Source organism: Emydura macquarii, unplaced genomic scaffold (genome assembly GCF_026122565.2).
Source record: "Emydura macquarii macquarii isolate MOO-44397 ecotype Brisbane River unplaced genomic scaffold, CSIRO-AGI_Emac_v2 contig_1390, whole genome shotgun sequence".
NCBI classification, from domain to species: Eukaryota; Metazoa; Chordata; order Testudines; family Chelidae; genus Emydura; species Emydura macquarii.
In genome coordinates this window covers 2,842,569-2,864,506 of record NW_027131527.1, presented here as the reverse complement: position 1 = coordinate 2,864,506, position 21,938 = coordinate 2,842,569, and the positions used below count along the sequence as shown (strand labels likewise).

Sequence of the window (21,938 nt, the reverse complement as noted above, 5' to 3'; positions counted from 1 at the left end):
ATGCCATCTGTTAGTTTAACAGTGTTTTGTATTTTGAATGAGGACTAAGCCCAAATTATATATTTGGCTCTTGCCATGAGTTCTGAAGCTAACTGGTGTTATTAAGAAGGCATATAATGGCAACTTCATGGTTAGGACAGTCCTTGTGTCCCTAGGATTTCACTGCCTCAAGAAGTATTTTCTGACCTTGTTGTTCTATGCGGATGCAAACAGGTCCATTTCTAATAATCCCATCTTCCTTGCTAACCACCTGAAAATCACCAGGTTGAAACTAAATTCTCCCTAGTTTATGTTTTACCATTTACCTAGTAATTTCTTCTACTTAGAGACCCTTTGATTTGGACTACATGTATTGATTTTATGTTTTGTTATATCCAATTGAACAGTTGGGGCTCCTTCCTTAGGGCTCTGCTTCTAGTTTCTTCTTACTTGTTCACATATAATACAACCATGTTGTTTGTTCTTTACACATTTTAGGGGAAGCTGAAGCTGGGCGAAGCAGCTGGGGTGCCAACCTGTTGACGTTGGAACATTCCTATGTCTACCACTGACCCTGTATGTATGTGAATTACAGATGGGCTCATCAGTCTATCAGGCTCATGTTCTGCTGGATCTTTCAAGTCTGGAGTACAATCTGTGCTGTAGAACTCACTGGTGCATCTGCACAATGCTTTGGACATAGAATACAGACTTCCCCAAGAAACTCTTTGATGTCACTGTGAGAAGGAATGCATCCTCCATACCAGATCTGACTAGCCTGGAAGCCTTTGAAATCTACATTCCAATGTTGTGTGAACAAGGTCACATGAAATTAGTGCAATGGCTGTACCAGACAATGACAGCAAAGCATAATACTTAAGTAACATCTCCTTAATAAGTTTTCAACTAGACACATTAAATACAGGAATATAGGACTGCTGGTTAGACATTTTACTCCAAGCCCTGAAATTGACATGCTGGATGAGGTGGGCAATTAACCTTTCTGGAATAGATGCTGCTCTTGATCACCTCACTGTAAATTTTGATTTGCTCTACTGAAGTATGTGGGCCTGATTCTGATCTTCCTTATACTGTTTATTACAGTGGCATAATTCCATTAATTCCAAAGGAGATAGTCCTGATTTACAACTGGATGAGATTAGAATCAATCATATTGAGACAAATTATTTGGCCTGCCCCTGCTTCTTTGTGCTGCTGTAGGGGAGTAAAGGGACCAATGAAACTGCTGGATCTTCATAGTTGAGGCCACTGTAGGGGAATCCCCAGCCAGTGTAGAGCTTGCTCTTACACCACCCCATATGCAATCCCCAGCATAAGTGCAAGCCAGGAGGGAAGATGGGATGTAACTGAAGCATGCCGTACTCTGGTAATCCTGAATTAGTGGATGCCAATTTGAGGGCTGTCAATAGCTGGCATAGCTGATTACTTCTATAAACTGTGCTGTTGTAGAGCTAGCTTGAGAAGCAAAGTGCACAACCGGCTCCCTTGTCGGCTCACCTCGCTCTGAACTGCCCAGCAAAAACTAGACACATCAGAGAATCTGGACCACTGCAGTAGAATTACACTGGTGTGATCAGAACTGCACACTGGCACAACCAAGCCTTTTGTGCTTCAGGTCAATTATCTCATTACCAGTAGTAAATACTTATATTATGGTAGTGCCCCATTAGGACCCCTTTGTGCTGGGTACTATACAAATACAGAAAAGAGACAGTCCCTGCCTTGAAGGTCTTACAATCTAAAGCTACAAATGGACAAAGGATAGGGGATGAAACATACAAGCAAATGGACCTGGTGAAGAATTGGCATGGTTGATTATCAGTGATGTGGGTACTTACCTCCCTTCCAGGGGATGTGGTAAGGCTTAAACCTTTGTGGGATCCTTTGATGAAAAGGGCTCAACAATGCACTGTAATATTATTACTAGTTTGATGGATGTTAGTGAACAACACCCTAATGTTTGTGAAGTTTCCCCCACCCCACAGGCTGTGGAGCAAAGTTCTGCCATGGCTGTGTGGGTGAGGAGGGGGTGTTTATAGGGGACCTTGTGGAGAAAACGGTGGAGAAAGGAGTGAAGGCCCTGCCCTAGGGTGGAGGGGGAAGACAAAGCAAGTAGACTGAGAAATACAGTGAGATGAGGTAGACAGGGGGAGATGGAGGGAGCTGGGGGAAGAAGGCATCAGAAAGGGAAGAGGGAACAGCTGGGAGAAGAGGGCTGATGAAGAGAAGCAGAAGAGGGAACGAGGTGTCCCCTGGGCCAGAGGGGAAGTTGTGAGGGGGAGGGGGTCCCACAAGGCAGGAGGAGTTGTTAGGGTTGCCACCTCTGAGGTGCAAATAAACCAGACACCCGGGATGATCATGAGTGCATGGGGAGTAGCTGTTGTTGATGGGGGGTCCCGTGGGCAGAAGAGTTAATGGGGAAGAGAGTCCTGGGGGCGGAGGGGGAGGCGGTTAGTGGGTGCTGGGAGTCCCGGGGGGCGGAAGGGGAGGCGGTTAGGGTGTGTGGGGGGATTCCCGGGAGGCGGAGGGCAGGTGGCGGTTGGGGTTTGGGGAGTCCCGGGGGGCGGAGGGGGAGGCGGTTCGGGGGCAGTCCCGCGAGGCGGAGGGCAGGTATGGGGGGGAGTCCCGGAGGGCGGAGGGTAGGTGGCGGTTGGGCTGTGGGGGGGAGTCCCGGGGGGGGGGGGGGAAGTGACGCTCCCAGCCGCCTTCCCTCTCCCTCTCTCTCTCTCTCTCTCTCTCTCTCTCTCCAGCACCGCCCTGCGGACAGCGCCCGGCCAGACGCTCGCACGCTCGCTCGCTCCCCACGTGGCCCCTCCCACCCATCGTATTGTGACCTCACCACGCCCATCGAACAACGCCGAGTACAGATTCCAAGCGCGCGGCCGTCGTTCTCCCACGTGACAGGTAATTCTCCTGCTCTCCTCCCCCCGCAGACTGGAGTCACTGTTCCTCCATCTCCGTCCACCCCGCTGCGTCGGGTCTTCAGTAGCGGGCGGTCCGGGCCGTTGGGGGGCTGCGCAGCGTCACCTCCCGGACCCTCCCCGCCCCGCGCACAGGTGTGTTCCTCACCCCCTCCCCCGCCCCCCGGAGCGGGCAGGTGATTGTCCTGCGCTAAAGCGGAGTCCGTCTAGGCTGTGCACTCAGAGGGGGCAGGGGGCCTGGCGTGGGGGGATCAGCTGAGGCATTGCACGTTAGAGAGGAGGCTGTTAACTGCTCCTGGCTGGAGGAGGAGGAGGATGTGCCCGATATTTTTGTAAAGCCCTTGATTTTTGGTGGGCAAGGCCTGGGTTCCTCGGGAGCCGGTCACTGGGCAGAGGTGGGGCCTGCCGGTTTGCCCTTGGGGTGGGAAAAGGCTGGCTGAAGAACAACAATCCTCGGAATTCCGTGGCTAACAAATCTGGCCTTTTAGGGATAAGCAGCTGTTGGTTAATGTTGCTGTAGTGCCATTGCCAAGCCCAGCTGATTTCTTGCCTAAGCTGCTTCTGAATCATGGTGGCTAAGCTGGGTGTTTGTTATGGTCACTACAGTTGCTGTAGTGAAGCCAGGCACCTAACCCAAATTGATAGGGTCACCTCTGCTTTATAGGACACACATGTTCTGGACTAATGTAATGTGGCTACTACTGTATATCGAAGTAAACCTTGACTACTCTGCCTTGCTCTGCATTGCGTGACCTCCCTATGGGTTGCAGCAGCACAAATGTGAAATGTAATAGTGTTTACATAAAATCATTTTAGTTTGCAAAAAGATGGAGAATTAGATGGTGATTCAAGTCCTTCTCTAAAGTTCAACCAAAAAAAAGCATTATTTTGCATTCATGATTGTTATGTAATTACATATTCCATCATCTACCACATACTTCTATTGGAGGTAGTGTGGTCTAGTGGATAGAGCACAGAATTGGGCCTCAGAAGACCTGGATTCTAGTCTCAGCTTGGTCTGTTGGCTGATCTTTGGCAAGTGACTTCACTTTCCTGTGCTCAGTTTCTCATCTGCAAAATGGAAATAATGATATCCACTGATGAAAAGCTCTATATAAGAGCTAGGTATTTATGATCTGGCACTTGGAATGGAAATATATGTTTTAATTATGCACTTGTGGTTCACTTAATCCTGAAAATGTAAAGGAAAGTCTTTAATTCATAGTTTCCCCCTTCTCTTATTCACCCAGGAGTTATACAGATAAGCAAAAGAAAATGGTAATGTTGGTCCTAATTTGATTATTAGCTTTCCAAAGCTAGGGCCTTTGGGTAAGAGGCCTGTGTGGCTGAAACAATAAGAAGTCTGCCTGGCTTTCATTGTTATGCTAAGGTCTGATACATCACTATGAATATTTTGACAAACTGATTAGCTGTAATTGTTCCATCTTGGGCAATGTGAACAACAGACTGAAAAGACAATGTTGTGTTCTGTAGTCATAGTAGGTTGAGGCACTTAAATTTCACGCAGGAGACTGAAGAACAAAAGTGACTTTCCTTCTCCTGTCTTTCAACTACTTGTCCTAAGTACTCCAGGAGACTGTGAAAGTGATGCTACCAACTTTATTGTCCACTAAAGCATACCAACTGGGTTTTATGTTTGTTTGTAAAAGAGTTGTATGTCCATTCCTGGTTTTTGTTTTTTCCCTCACCGTCTGTTAGTTGGGTTTTGCTTACATATAGATGACTTTAAAGATTTATTGTGTGTGAATAAATTGTTTGGCTACCCAAAAGATTAAAAAAAAACCCAAAAAAACCACAACCCACCAAAACAAACAAACCAATCAACCAACCCAAAAGAAAGCCATTAAGGGGAATGTATTTCTACATTTAGCACAGTTCCTCTATGCAGAAAAAACAAGGATTTAATTTGTGGTGATGTTTGAGCATTTTTCTATCCTCCTTCCTTGCCACTGTCTGCTTCTGTGATCCAAGGCTACTTATTTCATATCTGTCTTCTTCAGTTCAAATATCCATAAGGCACCAGCTTCTGTAAGGTTTTTCTACCTTTATTCATTCTTCAACACCAACCATACCTTATAGAGAATTTTGTTGTTGAGGAAACTCTGAAGGGGGAGTTGCATGGAATGCATTTTGAAAATTAGCCATGTTAAGGGACAGATGTTTTTTCTGAAGCTTAGGCCAGATTGTTAATGCTCTTCCTGTGAAGAAGTATTACTTCTTCACAGAGATCTAAAAGAACTGCCATACACACCTGGCATTCTAGGAAAAGGTTGTTGATCCATGAGACCAGTACAGTCTCCATACCATACTTAAGTCTAATGAGCAATGAAAAGAGTCAGCTATATCAGAAGATTACCATTGATACCAGACCTACTGTGCCACAACCTTTCCCTTCCACCCCCATTTCCCCTAAAAGGAAGATTAGATGCAGGGCTGTGTTAATTGACAATCGTGTCAATGTTAAAAGATACTTTCTTGTGCAAGGGTTGAAAACTAGTTTGAGTGTTAAGTATCTCTTAAACTGTATTACAGTACAGGCACGTAGGCTTTCAGACTTAAATCCACTAGGGCTATTTGTTTTTCTCCATTATTGTAATGTTGGATTTGTGTATTTTGTTTAAAAAATATCAAGTTTGCTTTTCCTTCCAGTTCAGTACTCCCTCCTCACATTTCAACCCCGGTAGAGATTTAATTAATATTTTCCTTTCAGTTGCTTGTAACTCAGCATGCTCCCTTGTCAATCACTGTTTTCATTTCAGGATTGATTTAGGAGACATTGTGCAATGGAATAATCATAACTGCTTCTTGATTCTGTATGTTGCCCTTTGTGCTGTTTTTTTGAGTGATGGGCTCAGGGCTGAGAATGCCAAAATGCGTTGTGATCACACTGCTGGTCTCTGATTTGCTAAGTGTTGATGTCGAAAACTGATGTCTGTGCTGGAGGGTGTCAAGCACAAGGGAAAAACCAGATGGAGGTCAGATTTATTGAGCAAATATTAATCCTTAATGTAAATCTGTTGATTTTGGAGTTATATCAGAAATAGCTTTGTCTACTTCTGTTTCATATCTGTGTAAAATGAGGTATCCCTTTTTTGTTAGGGATAATAGGTCTGGTATCAGTTTGCCTCAGCAATAATATTTGTGCCTTCATAGGAGACAATTAATCTGTCTTTGACTTTGTGATATATGTATTTAATAATTGGATTATCCCTTAAAATGGAGCACTGACTCATGAAATTTAAGCAGAACAAGAGGAAGATGGCTGGAATCACTTGTAGACGCCTTGCTTTGTTTTTTGTTTGTTTGTTTGTTTGTTTTTTTTCCCTGCTGGAATTTTTAAGGTAACAGTCAACTTGAGATCTAGTCCATGTTTTTAAAAAGTGAGCTAAAAGTAGCTGTGGGTGTTATATCTGCCCTAAATATCCCTGGCTGAATTTTGTGCTTTTACCATCACTTCCTTGTTTTTAAAATGTTTCTCTTCTGTAGTTGGTATATGAAAAAACTCTCATAAACAGGGAAACTGACTACCTGGATGCTGGGGGGTGACAGCTTTAAAGGCTGGGTTGACAGAGGGCTGGCCAGGGTGACCTCAGAGGGGCCCTATGGGGGGGTCCCTCTTCCTTTTTCAGGGGGACCCTCAGCTTCCCTCATGTGGGGTTCACTCACTCCCCCACCCACAGAAACTACATTCTGTGCGTGGTGGGTGCCCCCATAGCTCTAACTCCACCCGCAGGTCTTTGCACCAGTCGCAGCCCCGTGGCTGCCCCTCGTCATGCTCCCCCAAGCTTCCTGGCTGGGACTCCTGTGTGACCTCCACTTCCTCAAGGGCACCCTGGGCTTTCGGGACCTCAAGCCCACAAGGCAAGGCCTGGGGCACTCCCCCTTGGGGTCCCATCAGTGTCGCCTTACCCAGACCCATACATTTTCAGGGAGTCCCTGTAAAAATCTCCTCCACTGTCTGGGTGGTGGGTCACAACCACCGGGTGGCCCAATATCCCAGTCTTTGGGCAAAGACTCAGGGCTGCAGACTCCCTGTCCACCTCGCTGCCTGAAATTTCTGGTGGTATCACTCTGTGGCCAGCCTGACTCGTTCCAGGATGGCAGACTTTACCACCTCATAATCTGGGGGCTGTCCATCGCTCAGGGCCATGTAGGCTGCCTGGGCCTCACCCATCAGGTCGGGTGCCAGTCGCAGGACCCATGTTGCCTTGTTCCATCCTGCCCCCATGCCTATCCGCTCCAGGAATGTGTCCGGATTGTCCGCCGGGCCCATCTTACAAAGTTCGAAGCTCCGTGCTCGTGTGCTCTCCCCCATTGTGGGACTCACCAGTTTTGCAGGAGCTGCTGCTGGACATTGGCTTACTCCTTTATAAAGTCCTGCAGAGAGATTTTGCTAATCAGCCTGTCAGGTAAGCAAGGCCTGCCTTTCCAATGGGTGAGACTCATGAAGGCTTTGCACAGCCTTCCCCATCGCCTCCTGCTGCTCTACCAACCATTGCAGGCTCACCATCTCTCGAGCAGGCTGGAACCATATCCTGGACAAGCCCCCATGTGTAAGAGGTTCCTCTGCTGCAGCCCCTGTGCTTCGGTTCCCCTCTGGCCAACAAAGGATACGAAGGGTCTTTGTGCCCTTTGTTGGCCGGAAGGGAACTGAAGCAGAGAGGCTGCGGCAGAGGAACCCCTTACACTGACTATACAGGAGAAAATGTGAAACTACTTGTACATAAAAAGTTGTCTAATGCACAAAATAAACTGAGGGTTTTTTCCCCTCTCAGCTCTTTGCTATAATAATATTACCAATACTTGTAGCAATAGTAGGTGAAACATCTCCCAACATAAGTATGGTTTTAAGTTGACAGTGACTCTTTAGAAATGAATTCAGTATTCATGCCTGGCATCCCCATATCTTTTCAGGCTTTATTTATTTATTTTATTTATTTTGCCAATAAGCAAAGTGTTGTTTTATAAGCAAAGATTTTTACCCACTTCCCTCTTGGCTTGCCTGTTCCTGCTGTGAAGTCATGCCTCATTGTGATATCTCAGTTCTTTCCTTGATAAAACACTGACATCAGAAATAGAGGACTTTTACATTATGCTGTGGATCATAGCATAGGCACATAATTGCTTTTAATGCCATTCACTTAGAGTATATTTTTAGACCTCTTAACTCTGCTAATGTCATTCCAAATGGCTTTAGATTTTTGTATAACTTTATCAGCTGGTTCCAAAATATTTATTATTTATTCGTATTACCGTAGCACCTAGGAGCTCTCATCGTGATCAGGACTCTGTTGTGCTAGGTGCTGTACAAACACAGAACAAAAAGACAGTTCCTTTCCCAAAGAGCTTTATAATCAAAGTATATTACAAGATGGAAACAGACTGCTGAGAGTACATGGAAACTGAGGCAGTTTTAGTCAGCTTGATAGCTAATAGTCTCAACACACCAGGGCATAACTTAAATTTTTTGTAGGCATCAGGGAGAAGGAATTTTAAGGAAGGATATGAAAGAGGATAATGTGTTAGTTTTACAGATGTTTTTGAGGAGCTCTTTCCAAGCGTGAGGGATAGCCTGGGAAAAAGCATGAAGGTGCTTGTTTGAAGATGTGACAAGCTGGTGCAGAGGTTGGCATTATGGGCATATCTGAGTTAACATCTTGATAGTGAATGATAGGTGATAGGCCATGAAGGGGATGTCTACACTGAAGTTGAGAGGTGTGATTCCCAGTGTGGGTGGACTGATACACTAGCTCAGCTCGAGTTATCATGCTAAAGTAGCAGTGTGGATGTTGCAGGGTGCCAGGCGGGCGTGGACTTGGATAACTAAAATGAGCTATGTTGAGCAGAGCCAGCATGAATCTGTCTACCTGCACTGGGAATCGCGCTTCCTAGCTGCAGTGCAGGCATACCCTGCGGGTATGTCTACACTGCAGAGTGAGGTCAATTTACTTTCAATCGACTTTCACCCGCCGAACTGTAGAAGTCGCAGGAGTGTGATCACACCATGCTCCTTGCGTCTGGCTCTTGTATCCCCACTTGCCACGCTTGGGTTGATGTTCAAAGCGGTGCACCGTGGGTAGCTATCCTACAGTGCAACTGCCTGCAGAGGCTTTTGGGAAGCTTGTCCTCCCAAACATGTTTCCTCCCCTTCCCTTCTTGTCCCAAACAAACTTCAAACACTTTTTTGTGCCATTTTTCTATGCCGCACGCATGCTGTTGCTGGAGAGGTATGGAGCCCGCTCAGCTCTGCACTGTGATTGTGAGCGTCACAAATACCTCACGGCTTATCCTGCAGTATTTTCAAAGGCGAGACAGGAGCCGCAGTATGGAAAATAGTGATGTTACAGAGGCCACCCTGCTACAAGCCATAGAGCAAAACAATTCTCGTTTGCTGCAGGCTGTCACTCATCATCTTCAGTTCATGGAGCGCTGGTTCTGGTCCCGGGGAAACAAGCACAGACTGGTGAGATCACATCGTTATGAAGGTGTGGGATGATGATCAGTGGCTGCAGAACTTTTGTATGTGAAAGGCCACTTTCTTTGAACTTTCCATGGAGCTGTCCCCAGCCCTGAAGCGCGTGAGTACTCGCTTGAGACCAACTGGAAAAGTGAGTGGCCATCGCTCTGTGGAAGTTGGCAGCCCCAGACTGCTACCAGTCAGTTGGGAATCAATTTGAAGTTGGTAAATCAACTGGTGGAGCTGCTGTGATGCAAGTGTGCAGGGCCATTAATAGACTTCTGCTACACAGGGTAGTGACTTTGGGAAATGTGCAGGACATAATGGATGGGTTTGCCGAAATAGGGTTTCCAAACTATGGGGGGGGGGGGGGGGAATGGTTGGCACGCATATCCCTATCCTAGCACCTGACCACCTTGGCACAGAGTACATAAACCAGAAGGGATATTTCTCAATGGTGTTGCAGGCCATTTCATCAGCGTAAGTGTGGGGTGGTCAGGAAAGATGCATGACACGCATATCTTTAGGAACTCTGGTCTGTTCAATAAGATGCTAGCGGGCACTTCCTTCCCTGACCAAAAAATAAATATTGGGGATGTTGAAATGCCAATAGTGATCCTTGGGGATCCTGCCTACCCCTTGCTCCGTTGGCTAATGAAGCCCTACACCAGGCACCTGGACAGCGAGAAAGAGCATTTCAATAACAGGCTCAGCAAGTACAGAATGATGGTGGAATGTGCCTTTGGGCATTTAAAGGCCAGATGGAGATGTCTATTCATTAGGCTTGACATCAGTGAAAAGAACATCCCATCAGTTACATCTGCATGCCGTGTGCTCCATAATTTGTGTGAAACAAAGGGTGAAAAATTCCCCCAGGGTTAGGCTGTGGAGGCTGATAGGCTGGCTGCAAATTTTGAGCAGCCAGATTCCAGCGCTATGCTCAGAGCCGATGATGGAGTGTTTCGCCTATGGAAAGCATTGAAAAATCAGTTTTTCAATGAACCGCAGTAATGTATGTCTGCTCTGCCTTTCTCTTACCCATCACCACATCAGCAGCCCCATCCTTTTCTTTCCCTGCCCAAGCTATGAATGAATAAAGACAGATGTTTTTTAAAGCCACAAAAATGTATTTGTGACCCATTTCAATGCGGGGAAAGGAGGATAAGTTAACATTGGAAAGTGTCACTGTGCAAGCAATTGAAGTTTTTAAAGGGGCCATCATGTCTTTCTGCTCACCTCCACCGGTGTGGAGTGTAGCACATACTTCACCCTGCTCAGCCTCCTCCTAGAGCGCTTGGGGGTGGGGGCTGATAACAAAGTGGTAGGCGGTGGAGCGTTTTGGAGAGGCTGTAGAAGGAGTCTGTCCTGCCGCTGCTCTTCCTGGAGCTCTACCAGATGCCTCAGCATGTCGGACTGATCCCTCATAATATGCAACATATCCTGTTGCATATCACGCTCCTGCTGCTATGCTGATCTTCTGTGTTGCATATCCCTGTCTAGTTTTTCAGACAAGGACATCCTCCAGGCGCTGAGCTCTGTCAGCACCCTTGGAGGCATTCATTAGTTCGCTAAACATGTCATCTTGAGGTTTTTTCCCCCCTGCTTCCTAATCTGGGAAAGTCTTTCAGCAGGAGTATCCCTTCTGCAACCTATGCAAGGTATCCCTCCAGAATGGTAATGGGGATTTCCTTCTGTGTGATCATATCGGTCTGAAATACGTACTTCTTTACACTTAGGCTTATTCTTTAATGTGGAGATGGTGAAACTGTGTAACATACACAGTTTCTGTGGACAGACAACTATCCCAGTTGCCTGCTGCCCTCCATGTGTGAGGTGGCAGTATCTCAGAACAGTGAGATCTGTTACAATAAAAGGAAAAAGATGGTGTGGAATGCACACTGAACTAAAATGCTCCATGTCTTTTTTGTGTTTGTTTTTAAATATATGTTTGCCTGATAATGAAGTGAGGCAACAGTGAGGCAGGGCTGACTGAAGTGCACTGTTATGTCTTTCCTTTCTTTTGGTGTTGCTCTGGTGGTAGTTGTCAAGAGGGAAATGAGTGATAACTGGGAACTTTTAAAGGCTATTTTACTTAATGCTCAAAACTCCAGAACAGAGAGAGACTAGACTGGTTTTAAAAAAATAAATCAACCTGTTTCTGGATGAAGTGACAGCAGTGGAAAAAAGGGGAAGTTGAATATAAATTAGAAGCTAGGAATTGTAGAAAACCAGTAAAGCAAGCGAAAGGACACAAGGAGAAATCAATGGCTAGCAGAGTTAAGGTCAACAAGGAGTAAATAAAATCCTAATGGATAGCAGAGTTAAGGACCACAAGGAGGAATAAAAGGAATCCTAGCAAAGTATTGGTTCATTAGTAGATAGAAATGGAATTGTCTATAATGATGTAGAAGGCAAAACTATTTAATGTATTTCTGCTCTGTATTTGGAGAAAAAGCAGGATGATTTAAATGATTAAAAACTGGCTGATAGCTCTCAAAATGTAACTATATATGGGGAATCATCATCATCAGGGCCCTACCAAATTCACAGCCATGAAAAATTCATCATGGACCATGAAATCTATTTCCTCAGGTGAAATCTGATCTTTTGTAATACTTTTACTTTATACTATACACATTTAATGGGGGAGACCAGAATTTTTCAAACTGGCTGTCCCGACCCAAAAGGAGATTGCAGGCCTGTTGTAAAGGGTTGCAATATTGCCACCCTTACTTCTGCACTTACTTCAGCACTGGATGGCTGGAGAGCAGTGGCTGCTAGCCGGGCACCCAGTGCTGAAGGCAGTGCCACCAGCAGCAACAGCACAGAAGTAAAGGTGGCATGGAATGGTATTGGGTCAGAACCTCAGTTTGAGAAACATTTACTTAAGGACTTCACATGTTTATATTTTGCTGTTTTTAAATATATATTCATGCTTTGTTACACCACCATGAAATTTAAGATTTAAATATCTGAAACCATGAAATTCAATATTTTAGAAGTGCTATGACTCTAAATTAGCAAAAATGGACTGGGAATTCGGTAGGTCCCTAATCATCATCAAAGATGGTGTGCACGGGCGCCCGGTATGTAAGGCCAGGGAAGGCTTAGCCCCATTCTGCCCCTCCTGTTGTTTCACTTGGACTTGGTGGCGGTAGGCAGCCTTAGCCGGCCTGGCTCTGGCCTCTCCATGGTGGGTTGGCAGCTCTTTCAGCAGTGGGGCCAGGTCACCCCCCAGCCAGCCTGGGGTTGTTGGGTCGTGATGCGTCTTGGGCTTGTGGCGCTCTGAGGGTTGGGGTGGACTGGCCAGCCTGGAGCTGGAGTGGGTCGGTGGGCCAGCTGTGGCCACAAGCTAGGCTGGGGGTGGCGGGTGTTGCTAGGTCAGGCCGGCAGCGCTCTGGTGGCTGAGGCACTTGGGCAGGCAGTGCTCCGGGGGTCTGGGTGGACTGGCCAGGGCTAGCCCAGAGGAAGGCTGGTGCTGTGGCATGGCGCAGCATGGGCTGGCGGCACTCCGGGGGCTAGGGTGGACCAGCTGGGCTGTGGCTGGGGTGGGTTGGGGTAGGGCAGTGCTGGGGCATTTGGGCCGCTCCCCGCTGGGGTGCTCCAGCACTGGGGGGATCACCTGGCCGGTCTGGCTGGTGCTCAGGCGGCAGGAGAGGGGGTGGAAGGGGCGGGGGTTTTGGGGGGTGGGGGAGAGAGGACTAACCTTCCCAAACAGGCGGTTCACGAGCCGCCCATGATGGTGTGTTTTTCTAATTGTGTTCCTTGGGTCAGTTCTTGGCTATTGAACATTTTTATTAATGACCTGAAAGAAAACACAAAATCTTTACTGATAGTATGCACGTGAGACAGATATTGGGGCAGTGGTAAGTAATGAAGAGGACAGCTCACTGATACAGAGCCATTTGGATCTCTTGATAAGCTTGGTGCTAGCAAACAATATGTTTCAGTATAATAAAAGATGAAGTCATAAATAATAAAAAAGTGCAGGCCATATGTACTCTGACCTGGTCTTTGTATGGATTAATGTAGCTGATTACTGTGCTTTGATTATCCCATTTGCAATACCTGACAATAGCACAAGTTAGCGATGAAATGTCAGGGTTAACTTTTAATATTTTTGCTTTATATCATATCCTTATGTTTTTATAGTTTTTCGGGTGTTTTAAAGTGAAAACAAAATTATCATCTTCTCCTAATACTAATCTTCTTCTTTTGGCAATTTTGATTTCTCTAGCAGTGCAGTTGAATACTTGTCTAGGTTTCAAACTAATTTACATTTAGAACTCTAATTGTAAGAGAGGGCTGTGTACCTTCAACTCCCACTGGTGTCACAGGAAGTTGCTGATGCCCAGAATTTCTCAAAAGAAGTTGCAACTCTTTTTTGGGAGGAGAAAGGGTGTGTGTGATTCTCTTTGGGTCACTGGGAATAGCAGTGCACCTTCTTCACTATTCAGGAGTGCTCATTTACAAAAATTACAGACTGCTTAAAAGAATTACCCTGGTGGGCATAGACAAGACACCCCTTACAGTAACCTTGTCTTATTTAAAACTAAAGCCGATATGAACACTTATTCAAGCCCCTCTCCGTGTTCCATATCCTCCCCTCCACCACACACAGAACTATGAATTTGGGACCAGCTACCCCCTCTTCCCCTCTCAGGCCAAGATGTGGGAAGAAGCCCTCCAGGAAATCTCCCAGGGGGATTGCTCTTAAATGTCTCTCCTTGAAGGATGATGTGGCATCAGCAACAGCTGCCAATAGCACTATGAGGTGTGAGTGAACTAGTGAGTCTCATATGCCCTTCATGCATCCAGGAGACAGGGGTACAAAGCCCAAGCACTTTCTTGTTTAGAGCCATAGAAGCCCTCATGGTGTCCACAGTTCTAGATTCTGTGGGAAATAGTAATGGGCACCTTCACAGTTGTAGACAGCAGGGATATCAGAGCATAGACCTCGTAACTGATCAGTGGGCTTGAACTTTGTTAAAGAGGAAATCTAGCCTTATGCCATACTTTCCATGGTAAGTTATCCATAGTGCATTGGACAATAATGCTGATTGTTTATTTTGTCTTTTTAATAGACTTGGATCTTCTACCTAATGAACAAATATGAGTCACTTGAGGTTTCTTGCAGCTACATTGAAACCTCATGGCATTCAATTTTTGGTAAAGCAAGATGTAGCCAGAAAAGTATTTCCACAGAGCCAACGATGTGTTTCATCAGGAGGCACAGAACCATTCCTGAGTGGAAGTAATTCAAATTATGTAGAGGAAATGTACTACACATGGCTTGAAAACCCTAAAAGCGTGCATAAGGTAAGTCTAAATGTTAACTGAAAATAATACTATTAACCAATTTTTGTACTTTTATTTTGTAGGGTCTCCCAGTAAAACATCTTTTATTAAATTAAAAATATGAATCTAATCTTTTATACATTGATTGTTTCAAGATTGTTGATTGTTCAAGGTTAACCAAAGCAGGCATCTAATTTTCAGGGTTTTTTGTTGCAATACAATTATTTAATGAGTTTATTGGAGGAAAATAGTTATGATTTACAGAAGTTTCAAGCTTCTAATATTATTAATAGGGTCACAATGTGTCCCCTGCTGTATTTAAGTCATAAACATCTAGAGTAGTATTTTATAGCCGCCTGAGAGAGTTGAGTGCTCAGTTCTCCTTGCTGGCTTTGGAAATCCCAACCTTAAATGTTTTGAAAACTACCTAATTTAAGTTTCTGCTTACAGTTTGGAAAATATTTCACTCTGTACACATCTCTAAGCTTCAGACATCTGATAGCTATTTCTTAATTGTTACCCCATTCTTTGTATTCTTGTTTATGAAATGTTTTTTTCCTACACTATTAAGTTTTCTGTCAATTTTCAAGACACTTTTGTTTGTATAATGATGCTAATTCACTTACAAATATTTTGCTTTTATGCATTAATTTTTTTCATGGATTGGAATCTTAATGATAACTTATTTAATTATAGAAAATTACTCTTGTTTTTCTCTGTTAGTAATTGTGCAAACTGGTTATAAAGTGTTTGGTGAAACGTTGCTGCTGTGTTCTGTGCTCAAGACACATTTTTATAAATGTGATATTTAGAACTTGGTGGTTTAATTCTGATAATTTGTCTAGAAATGAGTAAAATGAGGCATACAAGTAATTAAAAGGAAGGCCAAAATTAGCAATGACATGATTGTTCTTTTGATTTTTCTCTGTGAATTTAGTTGTGGTGACACATTGACAGCACTGGTGACTGAAGCCTTCTGTTTCTTCACAGAACAAGTGTAGCAGAGACAGTGCGAGCTTCTCTATTTTATTTATCTTCTGAGCTGGAGGGCCCATCTTTAGGGGTGAGAAAGGTAGTTCAGTTTCCATAGGCTTTGGTTCCTATGATGAAACTGCCAGCAAAGTTACCAGCGAGTGTTGCATAGAGGTGTGGGTGTGTAATCCTGAGACCATCTCCTTTTTTCACGTACGTAATTCGCTTCTGATATGGGGACAATTTTTAGTTACTAATGACATTGGCAATTTTTAAGGTACTGAAAGGGTATTAATTTTTCCTCCTCTAGATTGCTGGGGCTTGTGGTGGTTCTTAGCATCTTTTTTTAAGAAAGAAGGGAAAGTATTTACTCTCCATGCCTGAACGCACAATGCAGCTATGGAACTTACTCATTTCTTATTCTTGTCTTAATTAGGCTGAAAACAAAACTTAATTTGACAAATGGGGTTTTCTGTGTGTTGGTGTTCAATTAATCAAAAGGAATATGTACCACAACATTCAACACAGTAAATTGATAGTGTGGCCTTTCATATAGATATATATCTTTTTGCCAGTAGTAATTTGGGAGCCATTTTTTGATATATGTTAGGGAGTGAAGATGATAATGGATGGAGTGTACATTTCTTGGAGTAAATTTTGCAGCAACCTGTCTTTGTCTCTTCTGTCTGATCATGTAACCCTTTCCTTACATGAGTCATCCTCACATGGGTAAAGACTATTCTCTTAAAGCGTTTCAGGATCATATCTTTAGACTTTAAGATCATCAGGACAGAATACATCTTACTCTGTTTGCATAATGTCATGGAGTCGTACATCTTTGCATAACGATAATACACTTTTTCAGGTGTTGCACAGCATTTTAGCATTGCATGTCCCATTGACTTTGATGGGATTTGCATGGCTGGAAATCCATGTAACGTTGAAAAATTTTGTCCGTCTAGTGTTTGTTATTTGACTATGTCCTCAACACAGATTAAATTCTGCACAATGATGATGATAAAATCAAAAAGGAAATAAGATTCACCTGTTACAATACACTTTTGATTGCTGATTGTGGAGTTCAACAGGATTTTAAAGGTCAATGGGGGATCTATTGTGCTTGGAGATGTTGACTGTTTTTAATTGTATATGGCAACACAGTCAGAAGAATGTGACTTCAGCAAAGCTACCAGCTTGGGTGGAAGGAAACTATCATGTTTTGTGATAATTTTGGTGTTGGTTTCTTTATTATTGTATTATACTAGCACTTGGACACTCTGGTTAAGATTGGTGCCCCATGTGCTATGTCCTGTAAAAATGCATCATAAGAGACAATCCCTGTCATCATGACCTTATTAGGTAAGTGGAAAAGAGACACAAAAGATGGGAGAGAAAATAGAGGCATGGAAAGGTGGAATTAACTGCCCATGTTGGTAGAGCTAGAAACAGAACTCTGGTTTCTTGGGTCTCCATCCAGTGCCCTATCCATTGGACTTTGAGAATCACGAAGTCGTAATTGCAACCATTGTGGTTTTTTAAGAGGAAAAACAAAATCAAACAACTTTATCTGTTTTTGAACATTTTTATTTTGTGATATTTTTAAACAGTAAGTACACATATTTGAAATCATTAAGCTATTGAATAAATGAGAAATGTTGAGCAGGATGAGAAGTTTATATGCTGACCAACAATCTTGGATGGGCATCTTAACCCTAAATAAATAGTGCCTAGCAGTTGGGGTCCAAGCCCTAAAGTAATCAAAATAAACAGAGATTGTTATCCTGGTCATTGACAAAACCGCCTGCCTGCAGATCTCTTGACTTCACTTCATTTCTGGAATTAGCTGATATCTAATTGATTCTTTAGAAGACTGCTTTGCAATTTTAAGAACATGTGGGTATTCAGTCTCTTGTAGGTAAAAACAGCCTAACAGTGCCTCAGATGTTATAATTTAATCTGTTTTGTGTCACTTATGAAGTTCAAAGGGACATGATCAGATTAAAATCATAATTAAAAAAGGAAACAAGTGTTCTAATTTAATTACTGTCGACAACCTGGATGATTAAAATTAAGAGATTTAACAAATCTACTTTTCTCTTGTTATGCTGTGTGTTTACTTTTTGCAGTTTTCCCAGTCTGGGCAGTGACAAATGCACTAGGCAGTTTTGCTTTTGTTTAATGAATGTAACTTTTAGCTTCTGGCACACAAACTCATTGCTGCATTGTTTGGACTGTTTAACAGACAAAACATTTTACTGGATTTTTAAAAAAATGTCATGTAAATGGTTTTATTGGTCTTAGATTTTTGTAAAAATTTTTAATCAAATCTAAATTTTGGGCCATTTTTGACTGCAGCGTTGATTTCCTGGCCAGCCCCTTAAATTAAAAAAATGTCTTCATATTCCTTCTACCCTTTGCATTAACTCTGATACCTGCTAAATTATCTCCTCTCCCAAAGAAGATTGGAAACTATATTCTGCTTCCAGAGTCGGGGCTTTTCCCGCCACTTGTTCGGCAATCCCAGAATACTAGATTGATTGATTGATCTTGCATTTGAAGTCCAATAGTTGTAAGGAGTTCTAGTGAACATTGGATACGATTCTTTTTTTTTTTTTTTTTTAAATACAAAAAATCTTATCAGAGCATGGTAACTCTTTTAATCTATTGCATTATACTCTCTGAGATAAAGTTTTAGCTGGCTTTCTGCACATGCCAAAGGGAAAGTCGGCCTTTGTAAACGTAGGTTGCTGTATTCCTGGGTTGAGAGGCTTTTAATTTGCTCCCTCTTTAACTCAATTCTGGGTGTGAGCGAACTTTAAAAGACTCCTGTTGTGCATATTTAGACCATCCATTGTGAATGCTTAAAGGGACACAGTCAACTTAAAAAGTTACTCTTTTTGAACATTTTTATTTAGGTGTTACAAGTAGCACTAGTGAGAGTTCTGTAAACAAAAGATACTAGTTGAAAAATAAATATTTTTTTCAATGTGTTTTCTTTCTGCACTTGTCATCAACTTGCTTATAGCCAATTTCACTCCCTTCCCTCCCCTTCCTCCCCCAGTCAATACCACCTATTGTTTTTGGGGCTTTTTCACACAACAGCAAGGGGAAGAAAGACTTTTGTCTGTCTTTAATTTGTGGGAGGGATGCAGGGGAGAGGAAAGGGAGAGAAACCACAGAAAGTTGTAAGGAGGTTCTGGAACAAGTATAATATCTAAGATTATATTTAGCATGCTCTTAAAAATTGACTAGATTTCAGTCATTAGCTCTTTAAAGAGACAAGTGCACAGAAGATTTTTTTTTCTCATCACTCCGTGAATCCAGATGAATTTACAAATTAATCAGACTGTTAATAGGGGTCAAAGAACTCCTCCTAAAGCAAGAAAGACTTGCTAGTAGTAGGTTTAAGATGTTAATATTTTATTGATATAAAGTATTGTGTTACACCAGTTAGGACCTTGAATATCTCCTCCACACATTGAATGATGCAGCACTATATACTACTATGTCCAGCATAATTTACAAAGGCCTGGTTTTGCATCAGGCTTATGACTGTTATAAAAGCAAGTGAATCTCTAACCCCTTGGTACAGTACCCAAAATATTCATTTTCCTTAGTTTTGACTCCCTCTGCTGAGGTGTAGTTTTCTCTTTTTGATTCTGGGAGGTGGAAAGATTTTAAGACGATTCCACTCACTTCTTCCTGGAAACTCCTATTAATCACAGCTCTCTGCATTATTTTTCTCAGAAGGACAGTAGAAGGTGTGGCTAATCTTAAGGGTGTGTGTGTGTATATGTGTAATTTAAAAAAAAAAACCCTTCTCTTTGTAATGTTGTCAGTTTGTTTCACACTCTCTCGTAATCAGTGTTGGCACTTATACATTTCACTTTTGAATATGCAGACTGTTAGGAACTTTTTACAAGATCGAAGAGAGAATAAAGATCTTTCCAGGGGGGGTGTGAAGGGGAAGATGGGATGGAATTTCTCTTGGAAACTATTTCACACCTCACCCCCTTCCCCGCTAGTTGATCCTTTTCTGAGTTGCTTTTGTATTCTTCTGCATTCATCTTTCTCTTCCTGAAAGTAGTATCTAGTATCTAAAACAACTATGGTCATAAAATGACATGAGCTCTGAACAAGGTGTCATTATTTCTGCTCATAGAATGGTGTCAGGGCAGTATATCATAAGGAGGGGGCTTGTCAAGGCTCAGTTATTACTATTACAAGATTAATTACAGAACTCCATGGTTTGATATTGAGTACATAATGGTTACCATGTTTTCCTGTATGCAGCCAGTCTACCGTGAGTGTGTAATTGCTTCCTTATATTGTATGTTTGGAAATCAGTCTTTATAAAAGAGAGGCTGTGCTATATAAATGTGATACCCTGAACTTGTCTTTTAGCATGTTCTAAAGCTTTATTGTGCCTACCTTTTAGCAGAACGTGGAAAAAGACTTTTAGAATAAAACTACTTTAGATTTTCTGGAGTGATGCTAGAATATAAAATAGCAACTAACCTCTCTTTATGTATGTAGATATGTACTGCTTTACAGTATGTGGTAACAAAACACAGTCATTGACTCATTTGAGTTGTGTTTATATTTGTTTGAAAGTAAGAGCACAAATTTATTTACTAGACTTGCTGCTTTTGGAAAAAGTATGGTGAAGCTCACTGCAAATGTAGGGCATCACAAAACTGAATAAAAGGTTTAATTCCTTTTTTTAATAGCTACGTTTAATATGACCATTCCATTGATAGTCTTTTCTTCCTATTGCTATAACTTAAATCAGATTTGTGGTGATACTTTTATCTTAAAGAATTTTACTCATTCAATTGAGAGAGGCTATGGAACTAGGTGGGTCTCAGTCCATTCAGTTGCATAATAAGCTCTATTGGTAGAGACAGACACTGATACGCAAGAGCTCCAGAAGACTGCATTCTGATGTCTTTCAAGATTGATACCATACAAGTTTATGAATGTCTTGATGGATGTGTGTCTAGGGGAAAACTAATTTTCTTTAGCTAAATGGTATGTTTTCCCTCTCTGCTGATGAAATGTCAAACCTGCTCAGCAAATCGCTACAGTCAAGAACATCAATAGCAAAAGTGAACTACCCCCCCCCCCCCACTTCTTCCCTTTGTCCCTCATCTACCTGCATCTTCAGATGTAACCATTCTGAAGCTATATCTGAAGTCTTTTGGCTTATTGAATTTGCATAGCAGGAACAAGGCCTGGGGTTATAAACCGCAAAAACAGTTAACTTATAATATCTGAATAGACTTGCTCGCCAACAGCCTCAAAGGCCATTTGTTTCGAGGCATGTTATTCCATTGCTTGTAGGTCTGCCCTATAATTTACTCTCTTTTTATATATCTAAATGTAAAACTTCTGGGAGACATGACAGAAAAAGTTACATTTGTCCCCTCCATGACTGTAACTTTGAATTTATGAATATCAAATGTCAAATATGTTGTGAAAATTAGAAATGTGAACTAATAAGCTGTTTGAAACTTCTTAATTTTAATGACCATTCTGAAAGGACCCTAATAAATGCTGTATTTAGGTACCTTATTCTCACTACCTGAAACTTAAAGACTAACTTTCAATGTTCTCAAATGTGTGAATCTTTAATGTTCCTTTCTGTGTAACTATATGGAAGTACTCTTCCAGGAAACCTTTCTTATTACAAGTGTGATTACTGAACAGATTACTGTTGACAGTACTTGGGATGAGCAGTCAGTCTGAAGCATTGTGGGAGCTGAGAGCAGTGCATTGTGGAATAGGGAAAACAAAAAGCACAGCAGCAAAGTGACATGGAGTGATCCACAGCTGGAACTTGAAGGGGGGCGGGCGGGGGGTGGTTGGTTGGTGTGTGCTCTGATCCTTTAGCTGTTGCTTGACCAGCTCTGCCCTGTGAGATGTCGGGCTAATCCCAGGGTTTTTATAATTAAAGCTGCACTCCAATCATCTAGAATCTAACAACTATGTAACCTGAAGATCTAATTTTGGTACCTGCTGAAACTTTCTTAAAGTGATTGTCATCACAAATTCAAATTGGATGTCTTGTCTGATTTAAAGCAATTAATGATGTGATAATGCTTTTCTTACGTTGCTAACTTTGTTTTTAAAGTTTAAAAAAAACAAATAGTTATCAGTCTGGATTTTGTTTTTTAAATAGTTTGGGTAGATTTTAGTTAGGAGGAGATTAATCAAATGGGATTGGTTGCTAACTAATCAATGGGACTTAGTGAAGTTAAGTATGTACA

The 21,938-nt window shown here is 42.6% G+C and overlaps 1 protein-coding gene across 3 annotated transcripts in view; it reads left to right on the top strand.

The window, feature by feature from the left end:
• The first annotated feature begins 2,848 nt into the window (after positions 1–2,848).
• Positions 2,849–21,938, top strand: part of OGDHL (oxoglutarate dehydrogenase L) — a 98,089-nt gene continuing 78,999 nt past the window's right edge. The window contains exons 1-2 of one of the 3 annotated variants that reach the window (XM_067552470.1): positions 2,849–2,904; positions 14,484–14,718. In XM_067552470.1, the coding sequence (XP_067408571.1) occupies positions 14,512–14,718 (207 nt within the window). In that variant the 5' untranslated portion in view covers positions 2,849–2,904; positions 14,484–14,511. The other 2 variants (XM_067552469.1, XM_067552472.1) reach the window with 2 other exon arrangements.